We start from the raw sequence: 19,922 nt of genomic DNA on the forward strand, positions 1-19,922 counted from the left end.
CCTTACGTCACGGTACTTATTTTATAGGCGTAGGTGATTGGCTGAATATGCTGTCAGTGGCCTGCGACTACCACTCTGATTGGTCGAATTGAGTACATACATTTTCACCTCGTCACGACACTCCGATTTCAACAAGCATGGCAGCGATAGGGGTACATTTTGGATACACATGTGCTTGTGTAGCTATATTCAAGGTAAATACAACCCATTGTTGCAAGTGTGGCATTTGTCATTTTGGTAATTGAAAGCTCGTTTTGAAAGCTATGTATTTAGTTGGACCGTTACAGTGTAAAACCCGATACCGGTACAACAACGAATGAATGAGCGGTAGGCTAGCCTAGCCTATCCTAACCTAACCTAGCCTAGCCTATCCTAACCTAACCTAGCCTAGCCTATCCTAACCTAACCTAGCCTAGCCTATCCTAACCTAGCCTAGCCTATCCTATCCTATCCTAACCTATCCTATCCTATCCTATCCTAACCTAGCCTATCCTAACCTAACCTAACCTAGCCTATCCTAACCTAACCTAGCCTAACCTAGCCTATCCTAACCTAACCTAGCCTAGCCTATCCTAACCTAGGCTAGCCTAGCCTATCCTAACCTAACCTAGCCTAGCCTATCCTAACCTAACCTAACCTAACCTAGCCTAGCCTAGCCTATCCTAACCTAGCCTATCCTATCCTAACCTAACCTAGCCTAGCCTAGCCTAACCTAACCTAGCCTATCCTAACCTAGCCTATCCTAACCTAGCCTAGCCTATCCTAACCTAGCCTATCCTAACCTATCCTATCCTATCCTATCCTAACCTAGCCTATCCTAACCTAACCTAACCTAGCCTATCCTAACCTAACCTAGCCTATCCTAACCTAACCTATCCTAACCTAGCCTAGCCTAGCCTATCCTAACCTAGCCTAACCTAGCCTATCCTAACCTAACCTAGCCTAGCCTAGCCTAGCCTAGCCTAGCCTATCCTAACCTAGCCTAGGCTATCCTAACCTAGCCTATCCTAACCTAACCTAGCCTAGCCTAACCTAACCTAGCCTAGCCTAGCCTAGCCTAGCCTAGCCTATCCTAACCTAGCCTATCCTATCCTAACCTAGCCTAACCTAACCTATCCTAACCTAACCTAGCCTATCCTATCCTATCCTAACCTAACCTAACCTAGCCTATCCTAACCCCTATCCTATCCTAACCTAACCTATCCTAACCTAACCTAACCTAACCTAGCCTAGCCTAGCCTATCCTAACCTAGCCTAGGCTATCCTAACCTAACCTAGCCTAGCCTATCCTAACCTAGCCTAGCCTATCCTAACCTATCCTAGCCTAGCCTATCCTAACCTAGCCTAGCCTAGCTGCCAAGGCAGATAACCAGTTAGCTAGATTATTGCGAGCAGCGACTTAACAAGCTAACTGTAACTGGTCCATTTCTTTTCAGTATCTCTTGACAGTGGTTGATCTTTTAGCCAGCTAGTGTTGCTAACCCAGATTGGTGTCGTGTTATCCAGGATGGGCGGGCGGACGTTGTTGCCAATGATGCCGGGGACAGAGTCACTCCAGCTGTGGTGGCATACAGGGACACTGAACAGGTGACTGACATCACTAATGTCTTGGAGGAGACCCGTTGTGTCGACGGTTTCCATTTCACATCAGTCACACCACCAGGACTGTGAATGTCCTGTCGCCGTGTATCCAGTTAATGTCACTATACTCATGGATGGAAGCTGTTTCTTCCCTTTGCAGATTGTAGGCATTGCAGCCAAACAGGGACGTATCCGCAATGCTGCCAACACGGTTGTCAAAGTTAAACAGGTGCTGGGGAGAAGGTGAGTGGCCTGTATGTGTGTCCTGCTTTCGTCATGTCTTATACACACCTGTCTGTATGTCGGTTTGACCCGCCCCATTTTGCGTTCTCTTCCTTTTGAAGCTTTGACGACCCAGAGGCACAGACACACAAAGCAGAGAGTAAATGTCCTGTGAGTGTTCAAGTGCTTTACTCTATAGCTCCTCTTCTATTCTCAAGGTCAAATGTAAAACATTTTGCGTGCTTTTATTAAATGAAACAAAGCCAAAGTATGTGTTTGTGTTTTGTGGTTGGTCAGGTTGTGAATCGAGGTGAGAAGCCTTTCTATGAGATCGCAGGGGAACAGACCAAACATGTGTCTCCTGAAGATGTGGCCAAGCTCATATTCCACAAGATGAAAGGTACCGATCTGAGGAACACCACGCAGACACACACACACGTGCACAGAGGGCCATGGGCTCTTGAAGTAGGCGATGGGTTGATGTCTTGTTGTCTTCTCAGAGACTGCTCAGTCAGCCTTGGGCTCTGATGTCAAAGATGCAGTCATCACGGTTCCATTTGAGTTTGCCCAAGCTCAGAAGAGTGCACTAAGGTAGGCTGAACCAACCTCTCTGATTCGGTTATACATTGAGCGTGTAGCGTTGGCCAAAACAAGTTTGCGGTGCTAATGGTGTGTCGATGTGTTTCTCAGAGAGGCAGCGGAGGCTGCAGGGTTCCACGTGTTGAGGCTGATCCACGAGCCAGCTGCCGCCCTGCTGGCGTACGACATCGGACAGGAGTGCCCGTCCGGCAAGAGGTACCGAAACGTTTCTATCACAAAGATCCGGAACCCGCCTCGGCTGCCATGGCCTCACGGCTGACCATGACTGTTCCTCTCCGTTCCCAACAGCCACGTCCTGGTGTACAAGCTGGGCGGGACGTCTCTCAGTGTGACAGTTCTGCAGGTGAATGGCGGAATGTTCCGGGTTCTCAACACGCACACCGACCACAGCATCGGCGGAGAGAGCTTCACACAAGCCCTGGCCCAACACCTTGCAGCCGAGTTCAAACGGTAACACATACACACACCCATACACAAAACACACACCTATACACACTCCATATCACCTCTCTCATCTACCAATCATTACGCTTACCTTGTTCTCCCTCACGCGCGTGGCTTTTGAGCAGGTCGTTCAAGCAGGATGTGAGCGGCAACGCACGTGCGATGATGAAGCTGATGAACGGAGCAGACCTGGCCAAACACTCCCTGGCCACACTGGGGTCCGCCAACTGCTTCGTGGACTCCCTTCACGACGGCATGGACTTCGACTGCAACATCTCCAGGTGCCTTAAATATCCACAGTTCTCTCCCACCCGCAACCTGCTACTGTATCTCCACTCCCACCCGCAACCTGCTACTGTATCTCCACTCCCACCCGCAAGCTGCTACTGTATCTCCACTCCCACCCGCAACCTGCTACTGTATCTCCACTCCCACCCGCAACCTGCTACTGTATCTCCACTCCCACCCGCAACCTGCTACTGTATCTCCACTCCCTAGCCTCTCTGATCAAATTCAAATTCAAACATTTATATTGATACATATATTTAACTTGATTTCTTATCTTTATCTTTTATTGTGTTTTATCTTCCATCGTATTTTCCTGCTTTTTGTTTGTCTTTTTTTATGTGAAGCACTGCATGCACGTTGTCTGTTGTAAAGCACTTTGAGCTGCATTTATTTGTAAGAAAGTTGAAGTAGAAGTAACGTTTTATTATCTTTTCACAGGGCTCGTTTTGAGCTTCTCTGCTCCTCCCTCTTCAACAAGAGCATCCAGCCAATCAAAGCACTGCTTGACAAAGTTGGACTCTCAACAAGTGACATCAGCAAGGTTTGTGTGTGTACATGTGTGTGTTTGGGACATGTGGGGGGGGGGGGGGGGGGTACTTGTAGGTGTGTGGTTCAAGGATCAATCTTGGGTATCATGTTTCTCAGACTCTTGTGTTTTTGTGATACCAGGTGGTTCTAAGTGGGGGCTCGGCCAGAATCCCCCGCCTGCAGCAGATGATCCGGGACATGTTCCCCGACGTGGAGCAGCTGTGCTCCTACCCCCCCGACGAGGTCATTGCTGTGGGCGCAGCCATGCAGGCTGGCTTATTGGTTGGCAGAGATGGCCCCACCCCTGACGATGAGTCTGTCACTGTAGACGCCTGTGCTGCGGACATCCTTGTGAAGGTACCGCATGAACTAACCCAGTACTGTAAACATGGTTGGAAAATCAAAATTGCGAAATGCATCTGGACATCCATCCAGGGCTAACGGTATCCTTCTCATTAATGACCGTCTAATACTCTTGTTTGACAGGAGGTGGGTGAATCCGGAGCCGAGGTGTTCAACGTGCTGCTGCCTTCGGGCACACCCCTCCCTGCCAGACGAAATCACACCCTGAGCGGGCAGGGCCAGCTCTCCTCCCTCTGCTTAGAGCTGTACCAGAGAATCACCGACCAGCCTGAGAGACTAGCCAAGGTTAACACACACTCACACACGCGTGCACACAGGCGTTCAAGATACATGCACATGGCAAGTAGTATATCATGTGAAAAATAATATCGTCAAGACAACATGGGTCCAAGTTGACGGTTCTCTGATGTGCAGATTGTTCTGAGGGACCTGGAGCCTCAAGAAGACCACCACAAAATTACCACTGTGGTAACCATGAAAAGGTACAGCTCCATGTTCTAACAACATTTGTTAGTTTGCATTTGTGGCGGTTTGTGTGTGGCGGTTTATGTGTTATCTATATATTTTTCCAGGGATGGATCTCTTCATGTTTCCTGTGTCGATCCAATCAGTGGGAAGTCTGAAGCCATCAGCATAGCAGCAGCATCTTGAAGTCACCAAGTTGCCTCACACACACTCACTCACACACACATTCACACACACTCACTCACACATAACATACAAATGCAACAACATACTTTGTTTAACCAATAAATGTTTTGAAAATCTTAGTCGGTTTCCATATGCAAAGCTTATATTGTAGTGTTTGTGTGTGTGATACCCAACCACAATCATTTCAGGCACAATAAACAAGTGTTAAGTGAAAAATAAAGTTTTATTACTTGAAGACCGCTTGCCACAGTTCATAACATTACTCACAATGTAGAAAAAAAGTGCATTGAGAATGCTTAAAAGAAATTAAGGTAGCTAGTTTGACAGATATCCGTTAATGTAAAAAAAAAAAAACAGCTGCAGGAACTTGTGCAAAAGAGTTATGTGGTGCAGCAGAACTATAAACGTGGTTATAAGATGAGGATGCACCTGCATCAAGGACTGCTGTGGAGGTATAGCGTAGGCATATAGATTTTTGTGTGAAACGACCCGAGTATGAGCTTGACGATTTCGCCAACTTGGCTTCTCACAAACAGGACGCACAAACCTATCTTTACCCGTGTCCTTCCATTACTTGGTCGCCCGAGCTGTGTTTGATGTTTGACAATTATCTATTTAATTTAGTCCAAATATATACAATGTGATAAATGTTGAATTCAAGTGTATACAGCAGTTGGTAAGTGTTCTGAGGCTAACTGGGGTCATATGGAGCCCTGACTCCCTTTTCTAATGACCACTTCTTCCCCAGCGGCCAGCTTCCTGTAGAGGTATGTGAGTTCGTCAGGTTGCGGCGTCTGGGACTCGGGCGTGCAGGGAATGTCAAAGTCGGATGACGCCTGAGACCCAGGCAGTTCCTCGGGCTCGGACTGCAGGTTGTGGCTGCCGCTCTCCTCTCTTCCTGGGACAACATTGGTCTGTGGATCTCCCTGACACCTTTCTCCTGGTTGGAGGAGAACGGTGTCAATTTGACTTAGACCTTGGTCTGGGGAGATCTGATTGGACAGAGAGGTAGTGTGGGTGGATTCATCTTGTTCATTGTGGTCCTCGTCATGTTCATCATCACCAAACAGCTCTGGGGTTTGAGAGCCAGTGAGGCCTGAGTGGGAGGGGCTAATGAGACAGCTGGAATGTGCTTGGCTGCTTAGGCTGTTCTGACTGTCCGGCAGCATCTCTGTGGTGAAGAACTCATCCCAGCGTGGAGGGGCAGGGCCAGAGTCACACACAGATTCCGTCCTCTCTTCTCCACCCTTCTCCTCCTCCTTAATTCCTTTTCCTTCCTCGGTTTCATCCGTCTCGTCCTCGTCTCCTTCATCGTTGGACTCAGTACAGTCCATGAAGTTTCCCATGGTGGTGTGAGCCACCGTGAGGGGAAGAGGCGGATGTTCCTCCAAGGGCCCAGGGGGCGCTGTCCTGGGAGGGCTCGGGGGTTTGGCTTCCAGCATCATCGTCAGCTTCTTCCTCGCGGGCGCCAGGTCGGCCCCTTCAAACAGCCAATCATCACCGTCCTCATCTGACAGACGAGAAGACGGCGCCGATGACACAGTGAAACGCAGCACTGACCTCTGCCGATCCCCCAACTAAGAGACTGGTTAGGCGTGTGTCTGGAGTTAGTGAGGGGTGTGGGTCTCACCGTGGGATGGCTGCTCCACTCTAGTGCGTTTGAGGACCCCCAGGGGTCGGTAGGTCAGCTCAGCAGCCCTGGACTGGTCTCTACACATGGGCATCAACCTGGAGAGGAGAGAGAATTCAGCTGAACCATCAACCAAATCTAATCACCCACCTCTCACCCTTATCTTGACGCTCAGTGTAAACAGGCTATGGCTGTCTGTGTGTGTGAGAGGGTATGATTTATACTGCGTTCCAGTCGCCTCGGGGGCTGGGATTTTCCTAGTTCGTCGTCAAAAACGTCACCTGAAATGAGATTTCCGCTGTGTGCACTGTGGGGAAAAAATCGACCCCGAGCTCACTTCCGAACTCAAATCAAGATGGCTGCTCCGTGCATCAACAATACGTTAAAGCTGTAGTAAGACTGTTATTAGCGCTTCTGTCTTATTTGTCTTCCACACAGTACTGTCAGACTATCAGTGGACAATGTTGCTACAGTGTTTGTATAGCACAAAGTGCAGTGTTATCAACTGGTATTGCTAACAATGGCTAACTTGGCTAAAAACTACAAAGGTGAGGCTAAAGTGGGTTTTTCGCATTTTGTTTCCGGAACACGGTGACCTCGGGTGTGATGTCAATCCAACAACAAATTCCTACTTCCTGGGCAACTGGAACGCAGCATCACTTACAGCTCTGTGACCTCAGCATGGGTGCGGCCAATAGGGACGACGCAGGGGTATATGTTGACAGGATTAAGATATTCCAGGAAGTCTTTGACCTGGTGAAATCAGGGAGGAACATCTCACACAAGCTTGACCAAGTAATGAAATCCCTTAAAGTTAGCTAGATCTTTGCCCACCAATTCTCACCTCAAAGTAGGACGAGTGAAAGGAGAAGCAGGCTCTGTAGGAACTGGCCCCTGTTCTGTAAACATAGCATGCACACATCCGTTAAATATTCAGATCTGTGCGTACGTATGTCTGTGCATGAAAGTTAGCGTGTACCTGGCTATGACGTTCGTTTTCCTGCTCCTCTCTCCAAACCACATGGTGGAAGGTTTGATGCTGATGATCTGCAGTGGAGTTCCATCAGACGCAAAGGAGCCACAAGGCAGTCTGGCTCCACGCGTGTACTCCTCATCCTAGATACCAACACACACGCACACGCGCACACACACACACACACACGATGCGTCCGTTAGTGTTGTCTGCCACACACGTGTGGAACAAACAGAACATGTACAGTGTGAGTTTACAAGTTACCTTGGGGTGTCGACAGGCATGAATCTGCGTGGCTTGCTCAGTCGTCACATAACTCAGGATCTCGGGCATCTTCTTGAACATAGCTAGGCTGTTCACGTGAATCTGGGAGAGACATGCGCACACCCATGAAACACACACACCCATGAAACACACAGTGTAGTCTAAGTCATCCGTCCACGTTCACCAGCACACGTGTGAGGTGTATCAAAATCGTTCTTGAGCCACTCGGCTATCTCAGCAGTAGGGCTGGGTATTGATTCGATTCCGATTCACAAGGTTCAGAATCGATTATCACGATTTGATTCGATTCGGTTAGTGTTACTAAAACCTGTTTTAGCTGTAACCTTAATTACATGACTGCCAAGTTATGCAACACATCAATACTAGGCTGGGTATCGATACTGATTTCCAAAAATGAATTAATGAACTATTCATTCCTTCATTTATTCATTCATTCATTAAATAAAAGATCAATTTTGGGATTCATGAATCGATTCTGAATCATTTGATTCAGATGGATTATTTAAACCCAGCCCTACTCAGCAGACACGCTCACCTGTGTGTTAAACTCGTCTCCCAGGTTGGTGAACAGGTACTCGTATCCATACGCAGCTTTACAGTTCAGCCACACCACGTGGTACACACTCCTACTGATCCAGCCAGTCACCAACTCCCTGATGCCACTCAGACAAGCCTCCTACACTCACACACACACACACACACACACACACACACACTTTTATATTTAGGATTAAACACCTTAAATGGATCAGACACATGAATAGGTATGCAGTCATACCCACCCTGCTGGGGATCTGGTAGAAGCGTGGGTCGTAGAAAGTGGAATCCAGATAGACGCTCTGGATGTCTTTGACACTGAGGAGGACAACACGGAACATGGTCAGCGTTTGTGTGTTTGTATGTAAGAAAGAAATACAGAGAAAAAGAGGGGGTGAGAGGGATTGTTTGTGTGTACCTAGTCTCTCTCTCCAGACTCAAATATTACGTTGAATCTCTGCGCTCTGCATACTACATAATAGTCTGTGCCACTTTGCCGCCCAAGCTGGTATTCTTAGGGCGTATCGATGGTTCAAAATTTAAAGAGTGACAGGTCGTAGCAGCAAATGAGAGATGCTAGACCAGGTTAGATGGGCGGGGCATATCTATGGGTGGGAACGCCTGATCGCCAAAGTCGTTACTGATTGGTTTCACAGGGATTCCTGCGAAACCAATGAATTGCCAGGATTTGAGCACCAGATTGTGCTCAAGTGGGAAGTGTCCCAGATTGTGCCCAAGTGTCCCAGACCCATAGAGAGATCTGCAGCATGCAGTAACGTAGTTAGCGTAGCTTACGTAGTGGATCAGCGAAAGAACTCTCTTGGGTCTGGCGTTGAGATAGTGTATACTTGCCCCCTGAAGGGAGGAGTTCTATGGAGGGTGAGAGGGAGTGTGTGTAGCTACCTACTTCTTCAGCAACACTCGTTAGCCTGGTGAAGCAGTGTCCGATACAGCAGTAAGTTACATCCTTGGATAGTTAACATTATCAGTGAATTAAATATAGAGAAAAAAATTGTGAATGCGTTTGATTTTTGCAAGTGTCCAAATGTATCATCTGGCTACCAAACTGAGCTGACAAGTTTGACAGATAGTTTGCTTAGCTAGTGTGCCAGCTAGCTAGTGTCAGACAATTAGACAGCTAGCAGTGCAGTGTCAGGTTCATTAGGCAACTCACTGCAATTATAGCAACTCAAGTCACTGAAATCAAAGGCACAATATCATGATTGTTGGACACTATGGGTTGCAAGTGAAATATTGAACTCTAATTATACTGCTAACCTTAATCTGATTTACTTATGTGTCCTTATTGAATATACAGTATACCAGTAAGCAGGAAGTCATTTTACAAATTGCATCATATTAGACAACTATTCTCCCTTATTAGATTGTATGTGGACATCTTTCTCACAGTAAATATCCTTTGCCTTTGAGAGGGAGTGTTTGTGTGAAAGCTCAAAACTCATCTCTTCAAGAAGTATTACAACGATCCACCCTCTTAAGCACCTATTGTATTTTAGATTGCTATTCTTGCACTTAGTGCCTCAGACGCATAATCTAGTGCCTCAGCACTAGATTATGCTCTTAGTCAATTGTTTTAGAAAGGAAATGCACTTGTGAGATCTGGCAAGTAGCAGTATATTAGCTTTTCCTACAGTAAATGCAATTATTGTTAGTTGCTTTGGATAAAAGCGTCTGCTAAATGACTAATGTAATATGATGTAATGTAATGCGATGTGTACTGTACCTGCTCCCTGAGTGGAGTAGCTCTATGCGGGAGGCATCACCCTCGGCCATTCTGAAGTCTCCTGTGTACAACACGGTGCCTTGGGCTCCCTCTATCAGGAACCTCCCCCCCCCCACACACACACACACACCCACACCCACACACACACACACACACACCCACACCCACACACACACATACACCCACCCACCCACACACACACACACACACACACACATACACCCACACACACACCCCCACACACACCCACACACATACACACACACACACATACACACACACACACACACACACACACACATACACACACCCACACACCCACACACACACACACACACACACCCCCACACACACCCACACACACATACACACACCCACACCCACACACACACACACCCACACACACACACACACACACACACACATACACACACCCACACACACATGTCCAACATCAAATCACAGCCCCGTCTTGATGACAGAACACACTCAGCACACTCTCCGATGGGTTGGTGGTAGTACTTACATTACAGAGCCTGGACAGTGACCCGCAGCAAGGAGGGTTACCACAATGTCTTCTCTCTGTCCAAAGCACAAACACACACCTCGGTCATAAGTAATGCATGATAGGCTATATAATAAACTGTATGTACTGTACAACAAATCATCACCTCTCCAGACGCTTCGTCAACCAGGGAAATTTGAGTTGGACTGTCAAGTTCCAGAGCGACCTATAAACAAGCGTGACTATCATCAGCAGCATAGGGAGTAATGGTACATATAATGAAGATGTTCTGGATAGCTACTTACAATGTGATCTTCCCAGAAGCCATACTTCGGATTGCTCAGCAAAAGCTCCTTGCTCACAAAGGAGCAGTATAGTTTGACCATCCGACTTTAAGTAGGGGGAAGAGAGAAACAGCCTTGAGAGAGCGTAGGATGAAGTTTTCTTGAGGGTTCAAGGTGTGGAGTTAGAGCTTTAGAAAAAGAGGGAGAAAAGGCAAGTCTGACTTCTAAACATTAAGTTACTAAATGAACTCACCTGAATTTCAACTTTCTTTTCAGAAAAGGTCCCTTCAACCCCTTCATGTGATCTACAGTGAACAACAAACAAAAAAGGTACAGTAGCAGTGGGAAAGGCACAGCGGAATAGATGGATCATACACTATAGATCAAATGATTATTAAATTTACAAGAAAAAATAAGAATCCAATTCTCGCTGTCAAATATTATTCCGCATTTCGACTATGGCATTTTATTATTGACTGCAGCAACTAGTTAACGTTAGATAGCTAGAAGTATCTAGGTTGTAAATTAACAGAAGCAGGTTGACGTTTGACTGGTATCGTTACCTTTATGACAGTGAGACAGAAAATAAGCCCGGGCATGTAGATTCTCCCTGTCAAAGCGGTCTAGCGATATGGTGGGATACTCCTTCATGCGTCCCGGGAAAGAACTCATTTTGAACCAGCTTTATCGCTCACTACAAGGGTAGTGATGCAGTCTCCATCCACGACACATCTGGGTCAGCATACATCCATGGGATCAGTACCACTGCCCAAAATAGACCCCGCTCATAGTTATGTCAGCTATGCCGGGAGTTGCTCACTCTCGTTGGTCTCGACAACATCATCAACAGACTCAACAGCTCACTATCGCCATCTTTTGGCTTGGGTGCAGACACATGGTGCTTTTTATATCACCCCAAATGCAAGACATTCGTATTTATTTAATCTGTTTAGGTAAAAGAAAAAAAAATATTTACAATTTTTAAGACTAGTCCTCAACATGTGCCACATTTATGCCACACCAAAGATGCCTAGTCAATACCACAGAAGAAGGTTCATCCACACCGAAGATGCCTAGTCAATACCACAGAAGAAGGTTCATCCACACCAAAGATGCCTAGTCAATACCACAGAAGAAGGTTCATCCACACCAAAGATGCCTAGTCAATACCACAGAAGAAGGTTCATCCTGGGTTGCCAGGCAACAAGTCACAAGCTACCTATTTCTTCAACAACATTTTGTTAGCCTGGTGAAGCAGTTTCCCATATCAGTAAGTTACATCCCTGGATAACATTATCAGTGAACTAAATATAGACAACAAGTTTGTGAATGATTTTGAATGTTTTTTGCAAGTGTCCAGAGAGGTATTATCATCTGGCTACCAAACTGAGCTGACAAGTTTGACAGATAGCTTGCCTAGCTAGTGTGCTAGCCAGATAGCTTGCCTAGCTAGTGTGCTAGCCAGATAGCTTGCCTAGCCTAGTGTGCTAGCCAGATAGCTTGCCTAGCTAGTGTGCTAGCCAGATAGCTTGCCTAGCTAGTGTGCTAGCCAGATAGCTAGCTGGCCTGGGAGACAGTTGGATTATACAGCAGGGCAGTGTCTGGATCATTAGGCTGCCTACAAAGCATTGAAATTAAAGGCACCCCAAGGAATGGGATACAAGATCAGGGCACAGAATATCATCCTATGGTTATTGGCATGGGCACTATGGGTTGCAAGGGAAATATTGAACTATTATTACTGTAACTGCTAATATTAATCTGATTTACTTAATTATTTGTCCTTATTGAATATAGTATTCCAATACGTAGGAAGTCATATTACAAATTGCATCATATTAATAAATAATACAACTATTCTTCCTTTTTAGGTTGCCTGTGGACATCTTTCCCACAACACAATGTCCTTTACTGCCTATCTGGACGGCAATTCCAAGCCAAAGTCCATGAGTAGGGCTAAACAATGGACGGATGAGGTGGAAAACCTCTACAGATTCCAACAGGCTGGCTACCGAGATGAACTGGAATACAAACAAGTAAAGCAAGTCGACTTGGTAAACAACTTAATCTTAATTTTACCTACATTACACTATACACTTACATTAGCCAGTTGAATTAATTTCAAGAGATGTGTTCAATATGTAATTGCCTTTTTGTTTTAGATTGACAGATGGCCTGAGACTGGATTTATAAAAAAGCTACAGCGTCGAGACAACACGTTCTATTACTACAACAGAAAGAGGGAGTGTGAAGACAGAGAAGTCCATAAAGTGAAGGTCTATGCATATTAAATCACAAGGATCCTCTTTTCCACAATGATGAGTTTTTTTATTTATTAAATTTTTTAACTTTTGGATAACACTCTGACAGGAGGGAAACCCCACCCCAGCAATTGCAGATGTACAACCCATTTCACAGAATAAATGGTGTTGGGCTGAAGATGTCTGGTTTACAAGTGTGTGAACTGTGAGAGTATTAACTGTGTCTGGGTTGGTAGGAGAGCTACGTGTGACAAACGATTGAGGAATGAGTGGCTGACTGAGTTTTATAATCTGTGCATCTATAACCAAGTGAAACTGTTCTTGTGAGGCGAGATGTTGGCTAAACTCACTCCTCCAGTATAAATACTGTCCGCCTGCACCGATGAAGAGATAGCTTTTCATTGGAGTAGCTGCTTAAAACGGTGTCTGTGCCATGGTAGACCCAGGTTCGTATGCCACGCATGCCGAGACGTATGGGTTACACTGGGGCCGTGACCCAGATGCCCTGTGGATGTGGAGAGGGTTTAGGGAGGTGAATGCAGAGTGAAACTGGGTTCTTGTGAATCCTTGAATAGGTAGCAAGTTGTTGGCTAAACTCAAATCCCACCCAGGGCATGCTGAGACATATCATCCATATGATCTTTTACAGATCACATGTTGTCATGTACAATGTTTCACTGTGCGTTCAAATCAAGTAAAAAAGTGGGGATTAATAAATGGTGCTATCACACCATCATGTGATGGCAGCATGATGGGTGGGATTACAGCAGCTATGACCTCTGAGGCAATGCAAGCTTTCTTTCACATGAAGAACAGAACAGATGATTGTATGACATTCGTGTTTGCTCTATTGCATTCTTAGAAATGGTGCTTTGAAAATGCTGGTCTATTTTTTATTAGATAGGCTACACTGAGTAGTTTCAGAGCTGCACCGCTATGAATAAGAAGGTAAGTCAAAACTTCATATTTCATGATTTTTTTCTTTAAAAATTGATAGTGATGGATATAAAAATAGAGTTTCCGAGTTATGGATATTGGCACCTTATTACTTATCTGAATAAATTGTTAAAAGTCAATAAAACACCCCAAAACTGTAGTCCAGTCTCACTGGGTTGATTTGTGAACCTCTCCCGGACATCGGACCGTGCTCTTCCCCTTTAACTCCGTGACATTACCAACCCTAGTGTGCTTCTACCTAACCTCAGTGTCAAATGTGTTTAAACTGTGGCAGAGTCACAGAGCGTGTAGAAGAAGCCAGATTACATAACATCTGATCTAAAATCACGTATTGATGTTCAGGTGAGTCCGTAGAAACAATAAGTCTGCTCAACGTTTACATAAACGTTGAGTTTTAGGGGGATAACTGTCAACAGTCAACATAGCTAGGCTACGTTAGCTAGGCAGCCAATGGATTGACTTTGTATATTTATTCGGGAAATGTTATTACATTGTTAATTTGGATAGAATAGAAATGGTTGTTAGTTAATCAGCACAAGCAAGCTAGCTAGTTCAATGTGTTGGCCAGCTTTGAGTTACTGTCACCAGGAGGCCGAATCAAAGCTGCTTAGCAACATAACGTTAGCTAGTTGGCTAAATAGCATCGTTGTCCCTAGATAAACTAGTTACCTTTGTCTTTATTTCCATCTGCTGACGTTATCTAGATAGATATCTAGATGAGTAAGACTTTATTGGCAGATCTGTCAGACGAAATCATTTGTGATCAAAAGCCACCCTGTCACTTTGCTAGAAGCAGCTGGTTAACTTGAGTGCTATTTGCTTCACTAACGATAACTTAGCTAGCAGGAGTGGACAACCTGATCATTTTATCTGGACACATGGTGATATTGCGAACCAACAAGATATCTCTGGGTGAATTGAACTGGCTAGGTGGCTGATCATAGTGATCACTCATCATTGGATGCAGCTGCTGTATTTTGAGTGTAGCTTTCACATGATTGGCCATATATGTGCCACACCTGGTTTGTGGTGCATGTAGCCGCAGCTTACTGAATCACAAGGCAACAGTGGGATGTATCTTTAGCCGGCTTGTGCTATAATGGGACCTTTGTTCCGTTGTGTGCGATTCTGCTGAGAAAGTTCAGATGGATTATCACCCTTATATGGTGCTTATAACCTAGATTGTAGCGGCCATAAGGGGAAACAAGCCACTGATGTGGTTTCCAGTTTTCAGTTCCCTTTTTCTTGTAGGTTTTGCTTGATGATGGAGCGTGGTGGCTTATGGATGCATGAATTAATTGTTTCTTTTCAATGATAACTGAACAGTTACTTCTCCTTCCCATCCCAGGCAGGATACCATATCAAACTTGACTAAGTAGTGATGTTAGATGTGGGCTGTCTCAGTGATGCACCTCTGCTCCCCCGATGGCCCCCGGGGAGAAGAGTCACACTCCACATCCACCTCTACCCCCTACCCCACCCTTCGCCTCCTACCCCCTCCACCTCTATACCTCCCCCATGACGGCCTCATGGATCCAAAAGCATGAGGCAGGTGTAGAATATGTATCTAGATGTGCGTCTGGCATGATTCTAGCCCCCCTCCACCTTAAACTACAGAGTGAATGTGGGCAGAGGGAGTGGAGAGAGTTTTAGGACATGAGAATAAAGACGTGTTTATGTGTTTTACTGTTTATGAAGGTTTACCCTCCTCTACTGTTCTGCAGGTCAAGGTTGGGGCCTGGTCCGTGGTCGCTTGCAATGTTTCCTCCCCAGTGAAAGTATCCCTGTGGAGGTGCCAGCTAGCATGCAGTTCCCCTGTGTGTCCATGAGGTGGTGCTGTTGAGAGCTGTCTGCCTCTTCCCCTGTGGCCATGGATGACTTTACCATGCGCACATATGGCACCAGCGGCCTGGACAATAGACCCCTGTTTGGAGAAACCTCAGCCCGGGTAAGCCTGGAGACTGTGTGTGTGTGTGTGTGTGTGTGTGAGAGAGAGAGAGTGAGAGTAAGAGAGTGAGAGAGTGAGAAACTTGAGAAAGGGATGAATTCTTGGCTTGGCTCTGTCATAACCTCCCTGTCTCCTTCCAGGATAGGATCATCAACCTGGTGGTGGGCGTACTCACGTCGCTGGTGGTTTCAGTAAGTACTCGGAGCAGTGATACCCTGTGTCATACAGGTGCATTCCACAAATTAGAATATTGTTGAAAAAGTCCATTATTTTCCATAATTTAATTCAAACAGCGAAACCTTCATGTATTCTAGATCCATAAAACAAAGTGAAATATTTCAAGCCTTTTTTGTTTTAATCTTTATGATTGTACAGTATGTTCATTTATACACTCAATACTTGGTCGGGGCTCCTTGTGCATAAACTACTGCATCAACGTGGAGCTTAGCATGGAGGCAATCAGCCTTGAAATATTTCACTACGTGTGTAATGAATCTCTAATATATGAAAGTTTCACTTTTTGAATTCAATTACGGAAAATAATGAACTTTCCACAATATTCTAATTGTCTGAGATGCACCTGTAGACAACACATCTGTCAGTCTCAGTCCCTATCGGGTGGCTTTAGAGACGCTGCTCATTCCCTCTCCGCCTGGCTGTGCCCTAGGTGACGGTCATCAGCTCGTTTGTGTTCCCCTCGTTAACTCCACGGCCGCTCAACATCTTCTTCGCTGTGTGTATCCTGCTGGCCTGTGGATCCGCCATGGTGCTGGTGAGCTCACCTCACACACACACACACACACACACACACACACACACGCACACACGAGCAGAAATGCCAGCACATGACTGTCCTTCATGTGACTCTGGTCTTTCCTATTCTTTCAGATATTCTGGTACCGGCAAGGGGACCTGGAGCCCAAGTTCCGGAACCTGATCTACTACATGTTGGCGTCCATTGTGCTGCTGTGTTTATGTGCCAACCTCTACTTCCATGACGTAACGTAGGGAACTGTGTACCGTAGATCATGCCTTAGCAACAAACAGACTCACCAAAGGGACCAAAAAGACCCTGCAGACACTCGCGGACTGGAAGCGATATTGCACGGACACTGGAAGCAATATTGAACGGACACTCACTGACTGGAAGTGATACTACCATACAAAAATGGACTTGATGGTACGAAGTGGACTTGTGGACGTCATGACGTCCCAACTTACGCAGACATTGGAGTATGTAGCGGATTAGAGAGGATGTGGATAAGAAGAATCTGCACACAGAGCCTCTCTGACTGACCCTGGTCTGGGGTGAAGGGGGCCGAGGAGGCAAAGGGGGGGTTGAAGGATGGAAGTCGTCCTCCCTTTCACCTCCCACATTGTAGCCACACACTAGTTCAGGTACGCACACAGAAGTAGCACAGGTCTGTCACTTTCCTGATCTCTCTCTCCATCTCTCTCTCTCAGCGTAGCTGATATCAAGGTCGGGTCCAATTCCAAAAAAAATTCAAGTCAGAAATTATGAATATTAAGATTTAAAATCATGTCTGCCAATACTTGCACTGCGTAGGGTTGAACCCAACCTTGTATGGATAGAAGTTTACACACACATGGGCCAACAACAGCACTAAAGGGGGAGGAGGTACAGAACCAGTGAATTATGCCAAGCTGACAGTAAAGACAAGCTGACAGTAAAGACAAGCTGACAGTAAAGACAAGCTGACAGTAAAGACAAGCTGACAGTAAAGACAAGCTGACGGTAAAGACGAGGCAGTACTTCCTGGCTTCTATATTGAGCCTCCTTGCAATAAGTGACACCTCACCTGACCTCTGGTCTCTGCACATGGCAATGACCTTAGAATTGTTGAAGCCATTTGTCACTTTTTTAAATGTCATTTTATGTAATAAACAATAATGTACTTAGTTTGGTCTCTAGTGTGCTCTGTCCTATATTAAGATGAATGAATGGGGTTGATGGGAATGTCTTCATGTCGACTGCATCTTCCTTTGGTACTTCAGGAAGGTACTGTGTAGGGGCAGCTGTAGCTCAGTTGGTAGAGCGGGTCGTTCAATGATCGAAGGGTCAGTGGTTCGAATCCCAGCTCCGACTGTCCACATGTGGAAGTGTCCTTGAGCAAGACACCTAACCCCAAATTGCTCCCACTGAGCAGGTTAGCACCTTGCATGGCAGCTACCGCCATTGGTGTGTGAGTGTGTGTGTGAATGGGTGAATGAGAGGCCATTGTAAAGCGCTTTGAGTGCCGCTAAGGTGGAAAAGCGCTATAAGTGCAGTGCATATACCATTTACTGGGCTAACTCATGGATGACTGTCTTGAACACCCCTTGGAACAAGTCAGTCAATGGACAAAGCATTCACAGCTGTAGGAGTTTTTTTATTACATAATAAATAAACACGAAAAACATGTGAACAAAACTGTATAGCAAATAATTAGAGCACTTGTCTATATACACATATTCAGACCAGAACGGTGGCCATGGCCGTATGAGATCAGTACAAAAGACAGAAAGCCGGACCATGTAGAATCACACTGGCAATACACACGTGTTCAGGTGTGGGTCGAGCACAAATACATTCACGAGAGTAGAAGGTTGTGTCTTTGTGGGCTTGAATTAGCTGGAGCAAAATCTGTCAGATCTGAGCATAAAAGGAAGAAGAACAGAAAGTAATATTCAACAGATGGGGAAATGCCTCAAAATTCAAATATTTGTGCACAATAATTAGCACCTCTCCGGGGAAATAACAATGTTTTAGGGGATCTACATACTGCTTCCAAAGCACAGAATTCAGAATATCACAGAAAACATTGCTGCAATTTGACACATTTTGCTCCAGCAAATTTGGGTCCTGTGTCTTGATCCAAAGAGAACAAAGAGAAAGATATGACAGGCTCAATTGATCCAGCAACCTTTTGATCTGAAACCACAACACTGTAGTTACTAGCCGGGTCATCACCCTTGTATGCCTTTGGGTCGAACCTTCTGTCAGCATGACTAGCATCGGGTTATAGATGTGCTGTGGTTGTAAACAGAGTGGTTGACTAAAGATAACGGACTCAAGCTCTGGTTTACCACGGAATTATATTGTCTGTTCATCTTATTGTATTTCTACAGATGCCGAGGTGCAGGAGACATGACTTGTCAAGAACAGTCTGCTAACCTTCCCCCTCTGACTGATCTCTAATCCCCAGTGTTATAGGACCCTCTGAAGTCAAGACAGGAAGTGACACAGGAACAGTGGATAGATTTTTGATGTCCACTACGGATGTATACATCGAGCTCAGGCAATGGAAATAGATATTACCACCCTTCCCCCACTGTGCCACATCCTGGCGATGTCATCCTGATGGACCAACCCACAGATCAGTCGGACCCCTCCTGGTTCTCCAAAATCGGATCTGTGGGCGGAGAGAAGAACAGAGAGTGTGTGTGTGTGTGTGTGTGTGTGCGTGTGTGTGTGAGTTGAGCGAGTGATCCGAGTGAGTGAGTTTGTACAATACCTGTTAGTGTGCTGCTGATATTTGCCGGCACTATAAGCACAGCGCTCTCTGCAATCCCAGCATCCACCACATGCTCCTCAACAGAGGGAGAACCCAATGACTGGAAGACAGACAGACAGACAGACAGACAGACAGACAGACAGACAGACAGACACACACACACACACACACACACACACACACCAATTTAGACCTACAATAGAACTATGCAAGTACAAAGCATGTCTGTAAAGGGTGGGACATGTTGTACCTTTTCAGTGAGGCTGTCTGTCATTGGCTGAGTCTCAGTAGAACCATTCTCTGAAGAACAAACCAAGAGGTCGTCTCCCAGCTGCCCCTCCTGGCCCCGCCCCTCTGTCTCCACAACCAGCTCTGATTGGCTGAGCGGCTCTGAGGACGCATGGTCGGAAGTGACTGTCTGGATGATGACACCATCGCTCGGACACAAACCGTCCGCCTGAGGAGAAAACAAGCCAGAAGATTTGACACCTTGAAAACTGTGACATGCAGTTTATACGTACAAAATATTGTATGTATAATACACACCCATTTAAATGTGCCAGTATTTACACTCTTACCGAGAGAGTCTGTAAGATGATGTGTTCT

The 19,922-nt window shown here is 45.8% G+C and overlaps 5 protein-coding genes across 5 annotated transcripts in view; 3 read left to right on the forward strand and 2 right to left on the reverse strand.

The window, feature by feature from the left end:
- Positions 1 to 137: 137 nt before the first annotated feature.
- hspa14 (heat shock protein 14) lies at positions 138 to 4,781 on the forward strand (the record flags this gene model as incomplete). The annotated part of the gene is made up of 14 exons (XM_084447979.1): positions 138 to 194; positions 1,507 to 1,587; positions 1,742 to 1,824; positions 1,926 to 1,974; positions 2,101 to 2,203; positions 2,304 to 2,394; positions 2,494 to 2,598; positions 2,692 to 2,853; positions 2,973 to 3,128; positions 3,574 to 3,676; positions 3,805 to 4,020; positions 4,150 to 4,311; positions 4,441 to 4,508; positions 4,599 to 4,781. The coding sequence occupies 14 exons, from the start codon at positions 138 to 140 to the stop codon at positions 4,675 to 4,677; spliced, it is 1,515 nt and encodes a 504-aa protein (XP_084304105.1). The 3' UTR covers positions 4,678 to 4,781.
- A 288-nt stretch (positions 4,782 to 5,069) lies between these two features.
- dclre1c (DNA cross-link repair 1C, PSO2 homolog) lies at positions 5,070 to 11,307 on the reverse strand (the record flags this gene model as incomplete). The annotated part of the gene is made up of 14 exons (XM_084447975.1): positions 5,070 to 6,187; positions 6,308 to 6,405; positions 6,972 to 7,060; positions 7,152 to 7,206; positions 7,287 to 7,423; positions 7,545 to 7,646; positions 8,101 to 8,241; positions 8,348 to 8,420; positions 9,847 to 9,948; positions 10,373 to 10,428; positions 10,518 to 10,577; positions 10,657 to 10,741; positions 10,889 to 10,940; positions 11,199 to 11,307. The coding sequence occupies 14 exons, from the start codon at positions 11,305 to 11,307 to the stop codon at positions 5,379 to 5,381; spliced, it is 1,968 nt and encodes a 655-aa protein (XP_084304101.1). The 3' UTR covers positions 5,070 to 5,378.
- A 1,229-nt stretch (positions 11,308 to 12,536) lies between these two features.
- Positions 12,537 to 12,926, forward strand: meig1 (meiosis/spermiogenesis associated 1; the record flags this gene model as incomplete). Its single annotated transcript, XM_084447994.1, has 2 exons — positions 12,537 to 12,689; positions 12,798 to 12,926. The coding sequence occupies 2 exons, from the start codon at positions 12,537 to 12,539 to the stop codon at positions 12,924 to 12,926; spliced, it is 282 nt and encodes a 93-aa protein (XP_084304120.1).
- Positions 12,927 to 14,068: 1,142 nt separating this feature from the next.
- Positions 14,069 to 17,608, forward strand: tmem243b (transmembrane protein 243, mitochondrial b). The gene is made up of 5 exons (XM_084447992.1): positions 14,069 to 14,195; positions 15,578 to 15,801; positions 15,942 to 15,992; positions 16,469 to 16,573; positions 16,690 to 17,608. Exons 2-5 carry the CDS (start codon positions 15,724 to 15,726, stop codon positions 16,807 to 16,809), a joined length of 354 nt encoding a protein of 117 aa, XP_084304118.1. The 5' UTR covers positions 14,069 to 14,195; positions 15,578 to 15,723; the 3' UTR covers positions 16,810 to 17,608.
- Positions 17,609 to 18,293: 685 nt separating this feature from the next.
- dmtf1 (cyclin D binding myb-like transcription factor 1) overlaps positions 18,294 to 19,922 on the reverse strand; it is an 8,027-nt gene continuing 6,398 nt past the window's right edge. The window contains exons 14-17 of the mRNA XM_084447974.1: positions 19,895 to 19,922; positions 19,567 to 19,773; positions 19,317 to 19,416; positions 18,294 to 19,214 (exon numbers count right to left, since the gene is read on the reverse strand). The exon at positions 19,895 to 19,922 is cut by the window's right edge and continues 131 nt beyond it. Coding sequence (XP_084304100.1) covers positions 19,180 to 19,214; positions 19,317 to 19,416; positions 19,567 to 19,773; positions 19,895 to 19,922 — 370 coding nt within the window. The 3' untranslated portion in view covers positions 18,294 to 19,179. The remainder of the gene's footprint in view (positions 19,215 to 19,316; positions 19,417 to 19,566; positions 19,774 to 19,894) is intronic.

This window comes from Borostomias antarcticus (genome assembly GCF_949987555.1).
Source record: "Borostomias antarcticus genome assembly, chromosome: 13".
In the NCBI taxonomy this organism is placed as follows: domain Eukaryota; kingdom Metazoa; phylum Chordata; class Actinopteri; order Stomiiformes; family Stomiidae; genus Borostomias; species Borostomias antarcticus.